Genomic DNA, 14,788 nt, shown 5'->3' with positions numbered 1-14,788 from the left:
GAATTCTTGCTATTATGCAATTATCTACCAATAGAGTCTTACTTTTGTATCGTTGGAAGAATTTCCACTGAATTCAATAGAACAATCCTAGGAATTACTGGGATTGTTCTAAAGGATTTCAGAATTAAAATTATCTTTTGCTATTAATTTCTAAAATGTGTAAATTGAACACACAAATGTACATCCCATATCCTATTTAATCTTAGTGTATACATTATTTCTTGGGATTTTAATTTGTGTTCAGATACCTAGTTATTGTTTTCAGTATCTAGCTATGATACGTAATACTAGTAATGGATGAAGCTAAATTACTTCTTTCAGAAAAAGAAACACAAAAGGTTTCAATTTGAAATTCTTAAAACATGTGACAGAATAAAAAAAGATACATGCTTCCTCGTGTCTGCTAGCAGAAGAAATGTGTGCATCAGCTAACAATTACACAGGTAGTTCTTGACTTACAATCATTCATTTAGTAACTATTCAATGTTCAGCATTGAAAAAAGTGACACAATCGTTTTTCATTTATGACTGTTGCAGCATCCCTATGGTCACATGATCAAAATTTGGATGTTTGGTAACTGACATTTATTTATGACAGTTGCAGTATTCCAGAGTCATGTGATCATCTTTTGTGACCTTTTGATAAACAAAGTGAATGGGGATGCCAGATTCATTGACAACTATGTTATTAACTTAACAACTACAGTGATTCACTTAACCACTGTGACAAGAAAACCATAAAATAGAGCAAAACTGAGTTAATAACTGTCTTGCTTAGCAATTGAAATTTTGGGCTCAATTGTGGTTATAAGTCAAAGACTATCTGTATTGGAATAAGCTTCAATACATTTCTTACTTGTCCTTTACTGTGATTTTTGCATCTCTGTAATTGAATATATTGATTTATTTATATAGAACCTATTAACTTATTTACTTATTTTTTTTAAAAAAAATCTGGAATGGTTCCTGCCTGTTTTTTTAAAGTAACATTATACATTGAGCAGAACTGAATGATATCATAACCTTTATAGGCAGCATTCTAGTGTGCTGGTTGTATGGCACATTCCTATTTTTAATAATTAATAAAACAATATTGAGTCATATATTCATACAGAGAAATCTACACATTTCATATCAAATTTAACAACTATTTTTATCAAATTTTAAGAGAATTAATTTTGCAACAAAAATCTCAATTCAATTAATCTAAAAGTGACATTAATTTATCAACTAATTATTCTGGTTACCTGATCCAAAAGATCTTCTACTTTTTTCTGCCAGCTATCTCTGGCGGCATTTTTTTCTCTCTCCTTTAATTGCAAGAGTTGTGTCATTGCTGACTTTTTATCTTCTTCATGCTGAAGTCTCAATTCTTCTCTAAGCTTTGTACATTCCTGCCTAAAAAAAAGAGCTAAAACTTATTCTACTATTTAAAACATTGTAGGAACCTTGTTGAAATGCACAGTCTTGGTCAAAACATTGTTATTAAGCTATAAGTTTGTTCCTTTGAATCAGTTTTTGACTCTTGGTGACTACCTGGACTAGTCCCTACAGTTCTCTTTACAAGATTTTCTAAAGTGGTTTGCCACTACCTTTGGGTTAAGAGAAAGGGAATGACCCAAAGTCATTCAACAGGCTTCATGCCTAAGGCAGGACTAGGTCTCCTGGTATTTAGCCAGATGCCTTAACTACTGCACTGAATTGGCTCCTTTTTATTAAGATTCACATTTCTTTAAAAGAGAAAATAAATGGAAACAATACTTGCCGAAGATTTTCTGTCCATTTTATTTCCAGGTCACGAGCCATTCTATCGAGTTTTAATTTTTCCTCTTCCCTCATGGTTACAATCATTGCTTCATGATGCTGTCTCTCCTGATTTAATTCCCCCTTAAAATAAAATAAAAATCTATAACAATATTATGCTAAGAAATAACATTAATGCATTTCAAAATGCAGAATTATTAGTATTTTTTCATTAACATGGAAATGTTTAATGTGACTGCCCATTTCAAACAAAGCAAATCTAGGTAGCATACAGCAATTAAATAACACAGAATATAAATAAAATAAAATAAATCACGGTGAATGATAAAATGTAATTGTTACAATGAGACCATTATAGAGGAAAAATAAATATACAAATCCCAGAAAAAGGAAGAATATCAATCATCTTAAGAATGTCTCCAGTTCCCAAAGATTCCCAGGCCTGGTGTCATCGTAGATGGCATCCCATCCCAAATGCCAAAATGGCGTAGTCCTAGAAAAAGTAAGACCCTAAAACTATTAAGTCTTGTTGATGTTCAGTTGAAGCCTACCATGTTCCACTCAGTCCTTCACAAGCTCTGGACACTAAGATATTCACCATCTCACTTAATTTGCCAAGGGCAGAGATATATAGTTGGGTATAATCAGCGTACTGATGATATCCCACCCCATGGTCATGGGTGAGCTCACCCATCGGCTTTATGTATATATTAGAAGGGAGATCACAGAATCATGTCTATAACTGTAAGAACAGTTTTGCAAAATATTGATATGTATATAAGACAGACCTTTACCCACAGCTTAACCACTATGTGACCTATATATGAAAGATACAATACTTGCTAAATAAAGCCTAGTTTGACCAACATCTTAGCAAAACCATTAGCAGAACATGAAAGCAACACTTTCATTTGCTCCTGCCAACTACTGCTAAGGTAGATCTATTGTAAACCCCAAGGTTGCAAACAAGTGTATTAGCAAGCATTATTTAATAGAAATATCATATTTTGTCTAACACCCTTCTAATTAGGCTGAAAATCATTATCATATTCAAGAAATAAAATAAAATATATTACTCCATATATGGCATGGAAGGTTATATGACCACCTGAGCTTGCCTAATGGAGTGAATACATCTGATAGAATTCTGCATTTACCTCAACATTATACAAGGAGTCAGCGGTTTCTCTTAGTTTTGCCTGGGTTAGTTCTAATTCCTTTTGCAATATTTCTTGGGTTTCTTGGAGGCTAGAAATGTGCCCTTCTGCAGTACTAAGGCCCTGCTCACTTTTTTTTAAGACATCCTGTAGATGCTCCACCTATAATACAGAAAGAAAATAATGATTGTTTATTAAAAAAAGAAATCAGATTTGATGAACGTATATTTAGATTCTCAGAACTTATTTTACATTTTTGGTCTTCACTTATATATCATTTTAATATACTGAACCCAAAATTAATTAAAAAATTGTTCTTAAAACACGTAAAACAAATGAAGACATAATATATCTCTAACATTCAGTTGTTTTCTTTATCCATTTAGAAAAACTAAATGCATACACATTATGTATGTGTTATATGATGCTGGTAATAAATAACATATTTATTACCAGCATCATACAGTATGCTCTGATAGAAAATACTAGTGAAAAGTTATATCAAAGTCTGAGGGAAGAAATAAGGGAGGGAATAATCCCCACAAAGTAAATCCAACAATAATAGTGCATAGCCAGAAAGTGTATAATATTAACCACATTTGACAGCAGAAATTCATCTGTAATCTATACACATGTGCATATATGTATATGACAGAAATAAAATGTGGTTAATATTATCACTTGTAATATCTGTCATTAGGCTCGTCACAAGAGTCCATCCAGACAGAAACCCAATATTTTTTACTGTTGCCTTTGTTATATTTGTGTTTTTATTTGTGCTGATAAATAAATAAAGGAAGACTAGTATAGATCTATTTCAAGCTATTTAGCTCTCATCAGCTAGCCATATCCTTACTGGGATTCGAACCTGTGCTCTATTGCTTCCCAGGCAGGGAGTTAACCATTTGAGCTACAGAGAACGACTCCTTTTATCAGCCAGCCAGGGTGGGAGGTATATACTTAAAGTCACAACCCCTGGTATGCCCACACTTGGGCATACCAGGGGTTGTGACTTTAAGTATATACCTCCCACCCTGGCTGGCTGATAAAAGGAGTCGTTCTCTGTAGCTCAAATGGTTAACTCCCTGCCTGGGAAGCAATAGAGCACAGGTTCGAATCCCAGTAAGGATATGGCTAGCTGATGAGAGCTAAATAGCTTGAAATAGATCTATACTAGTCTTCCTTTATTTATTTATCAGCACAAATAAAAACACAAATATAACAAAGGCAACAGTAAAAATATTGGGTTTCTGTCTGGATGGACTCTTGTGACGAGCCTAATGACAGAGAGTGGAAGTGTGACCTTCCTCCCACTCTTGGGCATACCAGGGGTTGTGACTTTAAGTATATACCTCCCACCCTGGCTGGCTGATAAAAGGAGTCGTTCTCTGTAGCTCAAATGGTTAACTCCCTGCCTGGGAAGCAATAGAGCACAGGTTCGAATCCCAGTAAGGATATGGCTAGCTGATGAGAGCTAAATAGCTTGAAATAGATCTATACTAGTCTTCCTTTATTTATTTATCAGCACAAATAAAAACACACACACATATATATATATATATATATATATATATATATATATATATATATATATATATATATATATATATATATATATATATATATATATATATATATATATATATATATATATATATATATATATATATATATATATATATATATATATATTCGTAGATTTTCACGGGTATGGTATGCTGGTCTTGTTGTATTTGAGTCTTTTCCGGTGTAAGAATGAGATTGTCTTGGCAATGTTTCAATGAGGTCTCACTCGTCATCTTCAGGTTGGTGTTTTCGGCTTAAAGCGTGGTTTGAGTTGCCATCTTTCTATAAATCTTGGTGGGGGTGTGTGGAGTGCTGGCTTTGTTTCAGTAAGTGGATTGATAGGCTGTGTGGTTGGTAAATTGGTGCTGATTGGTGCTGGCTGTGTGTCTGTTGTTGTTTTGTGTTGTAATGGTGTGGATGGTGGGTGGGGCTCGTTTGTTGACTAGGGCTGGTTTCCAGATGTCTGGTAGGTGGGAGGTATCATCACGTTTATTCAGCCATAGTCAACAAATGAACCCACCCACCATCCACACCGTTACAACACAAAACAACAACGGACACACAGCCAGCACCAATCAGCACCAATCCACCAATCCTGATACAACCACACAGCTGGGTTTAGATATTGGCGTATAACCCAGCCTGAAGATGGCAAGTGAGACCTTGCCGAAATGTTGCCAAGACAATCTCAATCTCAATCTGGGAAAAGACCTGAATACAACAAGACCAGCATACATACACCCGTGAAAATCTACGAAAACACACACACACATATGTGTGTGTGTGTGTATGTGTATATGTATAGCTACATAGCCAAAAAGAAGCAGAACAGAAGTCTAAAATACCAATTAAGAAAAAAACATTAATTAAACTTAGTTGAATGCACACAGCATTTAGGTAATATGATTATGTTGATTCTTACCTCGTGATTGGAGGAAGTCAATTTGGTTGTCAGTTCTTCCTTTAGGCTTTCCAACTGCTGTCGAAGCTGATTCTTCTCATCTTCAAAATGTTGTTTCTCTTTCTCAAATTGCTGCTCCAGCTCCTTAAAAAAAAAAAACAAGGCAGAAAAATGTTAAGTCTTCTACTGTTTATTGATTATATTCTTCAAAAATATTGCTTAACGATTTAAATTCTGTTTTCCTAATCAGTCTCCCATATAATTCAGAAATTGGTTTCAGAGAGCAAATGGATCTAAGGCAGTCCTCTCTAGATAACCTTAAAGCATAGAAAGATTTTTATTGAGAAAGATAATTCATCAATCAAGTCTACATTATACCTCTGTTGCATAAGGTGTTTCTAGTTTCTTTCTGGATGCAATTCATAGTATTGGTTATCCCCTTTCAGGCTCTGAATGGCACAAGACCAAGCTATTTGCAGGACTATCTCTCTCCCTGGCGGTGCCTGCCTTTTCTACCAAATCAAATAGGGTAGGTGAGCGCCATATCATTTCCCCTAAGTTTTGTCATTTGGTGGACTAGAAAGCATAACATCTCTGTAGAACCTCCTGCCATGTGGAACATCCTCTCTGATGAACTCTAACAGATCCCTAGCCTTCTCTCCTTCTAGAAAGCCTTGAAAAGCTGACTCTTCCCTCAAGGGTGATGGTAGAGTATGGTCAATCTAAATATTGCTATACAGGTAGTCCTTGATTTATGATAACAATTGGAACTAAACTTTCTTAATAAGTCACTTCAGTCATAAGTCAAGTCAGACCCACTTTCATGACAATTTTGATGACAGTTAAGCAAAACCAGGGTTTTTTTGTTGGAAATTGCCCCAAAAACCACAAATCACTATAACATGACCACAGGACACTACAACTGGTTGTAAATTTGAGCCGGTTGCCAAGCATCCCAGCTGAAATCATGTGATCATGGAGGATATGACAGTCATTAATACAAGTATGGATCATAGGTCACTTTTTTCTGAGGCCACCATAACTTTGAACTATTATTAAGTGAATAAGGTCATCAGACAAAGGTTACTTGCATGGAAAAGGGCTTTTTTATGGGCTACCAGGAATTTTGGTGCTGGTTTCATTACCTCTTTATGCTTTCATTGCTCTTTCCATGAGTTGTCCAGGGTTATGATACACAAGAAGCGTGACCTTATAAATAATTTAAATAATTAAAAAAAATCAAGTTTTATAAAAAATATGGGTAACTACTGCCATGTTCATTCAGTTCAGCAATTTCACAGCTGGCACATTAGACCTAATTCTACAGGTAGATGGAGTTGGGCAATCAGGGCAACTGTAACTGCAGCTTAATAAAAGAAGCTGCCAAATCTCTATACTTTATAGTGTTTTAATGTGAAGTACTATGTAGGTAGTAGATAGGTATCTAGTAGATAGCTTATTTAGATTTCCATTTTTTTTACAAAACCCCTCATCAAAGTTTCTTCCCTATCCTTAGTTGTGAATTAAGCATTAAATTAATGAGTTACCTATTTTCTCTTTGGATAATAAACATGAAACAGAGAGCCGGAATAAATGGCAGTTAATATGTTTAGAAGTAGAACCATTTTCATGGTGATAGATTTTTTTGATGCCTTGTTTTCTTTATGTAACTAAAATTGGGACAACTTCTGCAGCAATTTTACAAAAGTATAGAAGACAGAAAAGAAAATATTTCAGAAATAAAAGTAGTTTATCTTTGCCAAAGGAAATGAGTATCCTTCCTAAAGAAAGGAAAGCAAATAAGTTTTATAGAAGGAAATTCAAAATAACCATCAGTAACTTGGATGATTTGACCTGATTTCTTCTAGATTATTCTACAATATGACTACAATATTAGGATTAGTCATAAAAGAAGTAAACCTAGGATATACGTTAATGGGGATTTTGGTCTGCATGACATTTTTTCTGTTGAAACAAATGGTCTAGCTAGAGAGAGAAGATGGATGCAAGGGATAGGACCTTTCTATAGTAATTCCTGAGCCCTAAAATTTCTTGTCTATGATGCTATACTCTCAATCCAATCGATTTAATCATAAAATCTGGTTTATTTTAGACTGATTGCTTTTAATGTTAACTTTTAAATTGTTTGACGTATTTTAATTTTTTCAGTGCTACATTTTTATTGTATCTGATTAATATATCTAAATAATATATTATTGAATAAATATAGGTAAAGGTAAAGGTTCCCCTCGCACATATGTGCTAGTTGTTTCCAACTCCTGTCTGAAGACATCTCCGTGGTCATATGGCCGGTATGACTAAACGCCGAAGGCGCATGGAACACTGTTATCTTCCTACCAAAGTGGTCCCTATTTTTCTACTTGCATTTTTACATGCTTTTGAACTGCTAGGTTGGCAGAAGCTGGGACAAGTAACGGGAGCTCGCTCCGTTACATGGCACTTGGGATTCGAACCACCAAACTGCTGACCTTTCTGATTGACAAGCTCAGCGTCTTAGCCATTGAGCCATGGCGTTCCCTTGAATAAATATAATAAACTGTAATTTTGCCTATTTTGTTTTACTTTTAAATTTGATGTGCAGACCAAATGACAAAACTAATGACCAAGAATCTAATTACTTACTACCAATCTGAAGTCCTTCTGGAATTTATAAACAATCCCAATCCATAGTCTTACATGAAACTCCAGTCATCCATAATCATCCATTTATAGGAGCGGTGTAAAAATGTAATTAATCTTTTTAAATATCAGCAATAAAAAAGAGTTGTCTGGGTTATTTAATTGATATTAACAGTCTATTCCCATGATGGCGAACCTAGGAGGCACACAGAGCCATATCTGAGGGCACGCATGCGTGCACTGGCCAGCTGATTTTCTGCCTTCCGGAGGGCAGGGGGAGGCAATTTTTGTCCTCCTCAGGTTTCAGGAAAGCCTTTGGAGTCTGTGGATGGTGAAAAATGGGCATAACTGGCCTACCAGAACTCATTTACGAGCTTCTGGTACGCCTGTTGGGCCGTTTGTTGCCCTCCCCAGGCTTCAGGAGGCTTTCTTGAAGCCTGGGGAGGACGAAAAAAGACCCAACGGGCCTACTGGAAGTCCAGAGGCTTCAGTGAGCCCTGCGTACATGCGCGGGGGTGGTGGTGCAGGGAGGTTGTGCATGCATGTGCCAGGGGGGATGGCATTGCATTGTGAGTGTGGGTACACATGTGGGTGCTATTAGGAGTGCGTGCACCCTTTTGGCACCCGAGCAGAAAAACATTCGCCATCACTGGTCTATTCTATCTGACTAAAATAATCTGTGAAGCTAGAAATTTTCTTGCTGCAAAATATGTGGAACAACTTAAAATCTGCTATTACAATTAAACACAACTCAACATATGTTATTAAAGTAAAACAGGAACAATCATATATATTTCTCTTACCATTTGCAATTTCTTTTTTTCCTTATTAGCATTGTTATGTGCTGCTTCAAGAGCAGTATTATGTTTCCATGCCAACTCCTCCAAAGCCTTGGAATGAGCTTCTTTTATCTGCGTAGTCTCTCCTTCTAGTTTGACTTGCAATTTCATTATCTCCTTTTCATAATATTCTCGTTGTGTTTCCCTTGCTTCATTTACTCTCTTTAATTTAAACAATACAACAGAATCAAAATCAGATAAATGTATTTTGAAAACTATATAGTCTTGAGTTCGTTATATTAAGTTGTCATTGTGGTTTTTTTCCTATGCGTGCAATATCTAATCTATATCATATATATATCATTTATATATTAATGATGTTGGAATGATAAGGCAATCAAGTCTTCAGATTCTTTCCTTCAACTTTCACATAGAAGCTTACTTAATATAGCAGATCTAGATATGAATCTTTATTACACATTTAAGCAGCTAAATGCCCTCAGCTTAAATCAGGATGCAGGCCTTTTGTATTCTCTATTATAAATTTGGACTATTCCCCTGCCTTTTCCACATACTAATGAAACCTTATTTCTCAATAATTCCACCTCTAGTGGAAGGTGGTGATTATTGGTATATCTAGAATTCTTGTCCTCATTAACTGTAACTCCCAAAATATTTCTAACAGCTTGTAGTTTAATCAGCTATGCAATAGCAATTGTATGTTATACCAGATATTAAGATTAAGAAACTGCTAATTAACACCTTGTACAACTAATGCTTACAATAATGAAATAGCATTAATTGTATAATAAGTTGTACAAGCAGACTTAAAGATACTACTATTGTTCTTATGGACCAAGATCAAAATTGTGTCCTTTCAAGGTATGCAGCTTTTATGCAAGTGGTGACACTTTTGAATATTAAAGTTTTTTTTTAAAAAACATGGAGGCCATTCAAAAAAAGAGAACAAATAGTTTACATATTTACATAATTTCAGTTTTCATTTGTAACCCACCCATGAATATTTTACCTTCTCCAATGTAAGAAGTTGCTGCCTTTGTCTTTCATCCAGACTTTGTGTTTTACTGTGTAACACATTTCTTTCCTCTTCCAATTGAGACAATTTCTCCTTTAATCTAGATTTTTCTGATTCCAAATCAGATATTGTAACTTCCTGGGTCATTTGAGTAGCTTGAAGCATTCCAACATGACCTGTAAAAATGAAATATTAAGTATTTCTGGAATATTAATATTTATACTTGAATGGCTTCTCGTACTGGCCTGGTTCACATAATGTATCAAGCTATAATATGGCTGATTTTGACTTACTGGGTTGTAAGAGTATAGGCACTGAAATTTGTAAACGCAGATGATAACTCCAGGTATTGTATTAATCCAGGCATTATTTTATTCAGTGAACAATGGTTATATAGATTTTGGCTTAATCCCATTCATTTTGGGACATATTTGAAACAGAAAATATTCTGAAATGCCCCACTACAATATCATGCAATGTTAGACTTGGTTCATTGACCAGAAGTACAACAGAAGCAAGCTAAAATCTGAAGTAAGGTGACTTTGCTCCTTCCTGTACATATTTTCACGATCTCCTATTGTGATGCTACTTGTTTCATAAAAGAAGTAGTGAAAAAAGCTTCTCATAAAAACAGATGCTTTTAATAAGAATTCATTCTAGTTACAATGCCATCTTATCTAAACCAAAATTACAATCAGGTGTGTAGAAATAAAAATATTTCAGGAGTTCACCTGCCACCCCCCACCTCTAGGAAGCACTTTTATGATGTTATCACATAAACCTTTCATGATTTAAAGTTGAAATATACTATATTTCTCTATATACATTTTCTCTATATACTATATATATTTTGCTGTTACTCGCTAAACAAAATTGTGTTAGCTGTATAGGAGACTGAAATGCTTATCTTTATAACATACTGCTTATTTATTAGGCTTCCCATACAATGCAAAACAAATTCTGCTTAAAAAAACACAAGGTGCTATCAAAAAGACATCCTTTTCTGGTTTGTTATATATCACATTTTTAAAAAAAGAAATCAATGTCTATGCCTATAAGATAATTAGAAACAAATTAAGGCACCAAGAATTTTAGTTTCATTTTTAGAAAAAAGATGTCAAAATGACTAAATTCTTTCAGAATTTAAGTGTAATGAGGCAGTTATCTTAAGCAGTAGATCCTAGGAAACAGTGGTGAGATACTGAAAGACAGATCTATGGACATTTTGCAGACATTATGAATCATCTGTTTCTTCAACAGAGGTGGAATACAGTCAAAACAAATAAAATAGAGCAGGGATGGCGAACCTTTTTCGGGTGCCAAAAGCACCCGTGTGCGCCCTCCACAATTTAATGCCCTCCCCCGCTGCTGCCCCACACATGGCTTTCTTGGAGTCTGGGGAGGGTGAAAATGGCCTCCCCATTCCCCCCAGAGGCCCGCTAGAGGCCAGAAATGGCCCGTTTTCCGACTTCCAGTGGGCCCTTTAGTTTGTTTTTCACCCTCCCCAGACTCCACAGGCTTTCTAGGAGACTGGAGAGAGCAAAAAACCGTGGCACGACTTAACCGCGAACGTCAAAAGCGCGCCGACAAAACCGCGGCGCTAAAACCGCGATGTCAAAAGCGCGCCGACAACAGCGCGCCGACAACAGCGCGCCAACAGAAGCGCAATTTAAGTTAAGGTAAGGTTTAGGGTTAGGTTTAGGGTTAGGTTTAGGGTTATGTTACAGCGCGCTTCTGTCAGCGCGCTGTTGTCGGCGCGCTTCAGCACTCATTCGTCTCTGCGGTTTTGACGGCGCGGTTTTGTCACCGCGCTTTAGTCACACGTGCTTTTGTCATACGCGCATTTGTGGTGGAACCCAAAAATCAGCCTCCCCTGCCCCTTGGAGGCCAGAAATGACCCATTTTTTGACTTCTGGTGGGCCCAGTAGGTCCGTTTTTTACTCTCCCCATGCTTCAGAGACTTTCTAAGAGCCTGGGGAGGGCAAAAATGGCCCAACACATAAACCGGAAGTTCAGGAACGGACTTCTGAGTTGCCTTTTGGGCTGTTTTTCTCCCTCTGAAACCTGGCATACGTGCCATAGGTTCACCATCACGGAAATAGAAAAATTGCCAATTTACTATATTAAAGATAAAAGTAAAGGATCCTTTACTCAATCACTTAAGACAAAGGTTGTGGTCCTTCACATATTAATAATATCCACAATCCGCCAGATCTAGCTTTGTTAGCTGGAACAGTATCCAACGTCAACAAATATTAGCTGAATGATGCGCAGAGGTAATAACGAACAAAACATTACAACGTGTGACTACAGCAAAATTTACAATGAACCTTATAGTCTTTCACATAAAAAGATAGATGTGGAATAGTTAATTAGAATGAAACATGGTATATCATGTACAAAATAACAGATATCCAAAATCCAACCAGTTTAAAAAACAGAACTAGGCCATTGTAATAGTCAGATGATAAATAGTGTCATAATTATTTCAATGTGGATATTTTGTTCAAATGGACTCTTTAAATATTCATTTTTGCATGTTATATATAAATTAACTACCATATTTTTTGGAGTATAAGACGCACCAAGGTTTTGAAGAGGCAATTTTTTAAAAAAAGTAGGTAGGTAGGTAGGTAGGTAGAGCGAAAGGGAGGGAGGGAGGGAGAGAGAGAGAGAGAGAGAAATATAGTAGGTAGATGTTGTGGCCCAGCGAGGGGCCCTGAGTCGGCTCTGGAAGATGTGAAGGACCCTGGACAGGGTTCCGACTCCAAGCAGGGCGCAGAGAGGCTGGTTGGCCACTAGGAGGCACCTGAGCCTTGGACCAGTGGGGAGGAGACAAGGGAGAGTGAAGCGGAGGCCAGCAGTGAGAAGAGCTACTAGGCGTCAGGAACAATTACGCAATTACAGGAGGTGATTGTACTCAGCTGGTGGTCATTAGGCTCCTCTCCAGACTATAAAAAGCTACTTGTGCACAGGGCCCTCTTTGCAGAAGTCAATGCAGGATTGAATGTTGGAGGACAGTACTGGGAGCTTGGCAAGCTGGATTGCTGCCAAGACTTATCTGTGTTTATTGCTGCCTGAGTTTGTCTGAGTTGCTGCCAAGGTCCTTATCTGTTTGTTTTGCTTGGCTTTCAGCCACCGAGGTTTTGGTGTCTTGTTATTAAAGGACATTCCATTTAAACTTGTCTCGGCATTCGTTACTGGACGGAGGAGGGGGTCAGAACAGGTAGATAAGGAGAGAGTGTAGGTAGGCAGAGGGATAGAGAGAGAAATAGAAAGAGAGAGAGTAGGCAGGTAGGTAGATAGAGGAAGAGAGAGAGAAATACAGTAGGTAGGTAGGGAGAGAGAGCAGGTAGGTAGGTAGGTAGAGGGATATAGAGAGAGAAATAGAGAGAGAGAGATACAGTAGATAGGTAGGGAGAGAGGGGGTAGGTAGGTAGATAGAGGGAGAGGGGGAGAGAAATACAGTAGGTAGGTAGGGAGAGGGAGAGTAGGAGGTAGGTAGGTAGAGAGATAGAGAGAGAAAAATGAAAGAGAGAGAGATATATATACAGTAGATAGGTAGGGAGAGAGAGTAAGTAGGTAGGTAGGTAGGTAGGTAGGTAGGTAGGTAGGTAGGTAGGTAGGTAGGTAGGTAGATGTTTCCAGGTGTACTTATCCATGCGCCGGAGAAGGAAATTGCTGACAATCTGCAGCACCTAACTTTGTTCCTGCTGGCACAGCATTTGATCCAAGTAATTCTCATTAATCAGTTAAAGAGCTTTCCAAAAGGAAAAAAAAAGTTTTTGCACTTTGCAAACCTCCCCCAAACGGTCCTTTTTTTCAAATAAAAGGCATAGATAGCCTTGGGAGGGGGCTTGCAGAGTGCTCCTGTGGGGGGGCGGGGGGGTTGGAAACGAGCATAAAAACGGGTGTTTTTTGAAAAAAAAATTGCATGCATAGCCTTATGGAAGCTTATAGAATGCTGCTGGGGGCTGGGGGGGGGCAAAAAATGGCCCATATTTTGCTCATTTCTGCCCTCCCCAGCCCCCAGGTGGTCTCTGAAAGCCTCCATAAGGGTATGCATGGCCATTTTGGTGAAGGGGCGGGGCTTCAGGAAGGCAAAAAATGCTGTATTCAGTGTATAAGACGCACCCAGATTTTCAGCCTCTTTTTTGGGAAAAAGGGTACGTCTTATACTCCGAAAAATATGGTAAATTCTAAGTTCTGAGTTCTTAATATATTTTATCTTGTAAAATTCAAACTGTAACGTATTTCCAGAAAAACATGAAAAATAATTCCATGTGCTTATAATTCATTAGATTTCACTTGCAAACCCTGCTCCCCCAAATTAGTGTTTTTCCAATTATATTGGAATTATAGATTAATGTTGCCAACATTTCTGTAAGGAGGATATTGGCTAAGTAAGTCTTAGGTCATAAGACTGCAATCGTCTGCATATTTGCTAGTTGTAAGCCTCACTAAAATAACAAACCCTGTAGATTGTGCTGGATCTGATATTTTTCCTAAACAATGGAAACAGACTAAAAAAATTATTTTTTAATAAAAATAAAAAATGAAGATACTTTTGTATGAAAAAGTTAACATTTTTCTTATGCATCAAATATTACCTAGGAGCAAACATTCTAGCAATAATAACATAAAATGGGTTATATACAAAGTAATAGAAACATACACACATACTAGCTTTTAGCACTAGGTCTGTGGCTTGTTGTTGTAAGCGTTCTCTTGTAGCTGCTAACTCAATTTCAACCTCTTTATGTTTGCTTAACAATGACATTTCCTCCTCTTTGACATCATCTAGTTGTTTTTGAAGAGCCTAAGAAAACAGGAAAATAGAAAAAAAACCTGGGTTTATTTCATTTTTCTGATATTGCCTTTTAGAGGAATATTTTCTTCAAATCTTGGCTGAGTTGTAATAATAAAAACCCCTACAAAGGCCATT

At 36.9% G+C, this 14,788-nt stretch overlaps 1 protein-coding gene across 8 annotated transcripts in view; it reads right to left on the bottom strand.

Annotated features, from left to right (window-relative positions):
- The window catches only part of FAM184A (family with sequence similarity 184 member A), a 52,344-nt gene that overhangs the window by 23,743 nt on the left and 13,813 nt on the right, over window positions 1-14,788 (bottom strand). For all 8 annotated transcript variants that reach the window (XR_015697057.1, XR_015697058.1, XR_015697059.1 and 5 more), the window contains 7 exons: window positions 14,527-14,662; window positions 9,838-10,019; window positions 8,832-9,029; window positions 5,410-5,532; window positions 2,922-3,083; window positions 1,762-1,887; window positions 1,248-1,394 (listed from right to left, as the gene is read on the bottom strand). Coding sequence is in view for 5 of the 8 variants with exons in the window: in XM_087718563.1 (XP_087574689.1) it covers window positions 1,248-1,394; window positions 1,762-1,887; window positions 2,922-3,083; window positions 5,410-5,532; window positions 8,832-9,029; window positions 9,838-10,019; window positions 14,527-14,662 (1,074 nt within the window). In the remaining 3 variants the exon portion in view is untranslated. The remainder of the gene's footprint in view (window positions 1-1,247; window positions 1,395-1,761; window positions 1,888-2,921; window positions 3,084-5,409; window positions 5,533-8,831; window positions 9,030-9,837; window positions 10,020-14,526; window positions 14,663-14,788) is intronic.

This window comes from Thamnophis sirtalis, unplaced genomic scaffold (genome assembly GCF_051295495.1).
Source record: "Thamnophis sirtalis isolate CommonGarterSnake01/CBP01778 unplaced genomic scaffold, rThaSir2_p1.2 scaffold_6, whole genome shotgun sequence".
In the NCBI taxonomy this organism is placed as follows: domain Eukaryota; kingdom Metazoa; phylum Chordata; class Lepidosauria; order Squamata; family Natricidae; genus Thamnophis; species Thamnophis sirtalis.
The sequence above is the reverse complement of the archived record's forward strand: the minus strand, read 5'-3'. Positions and strand labels throughout refer to the sequence as shown.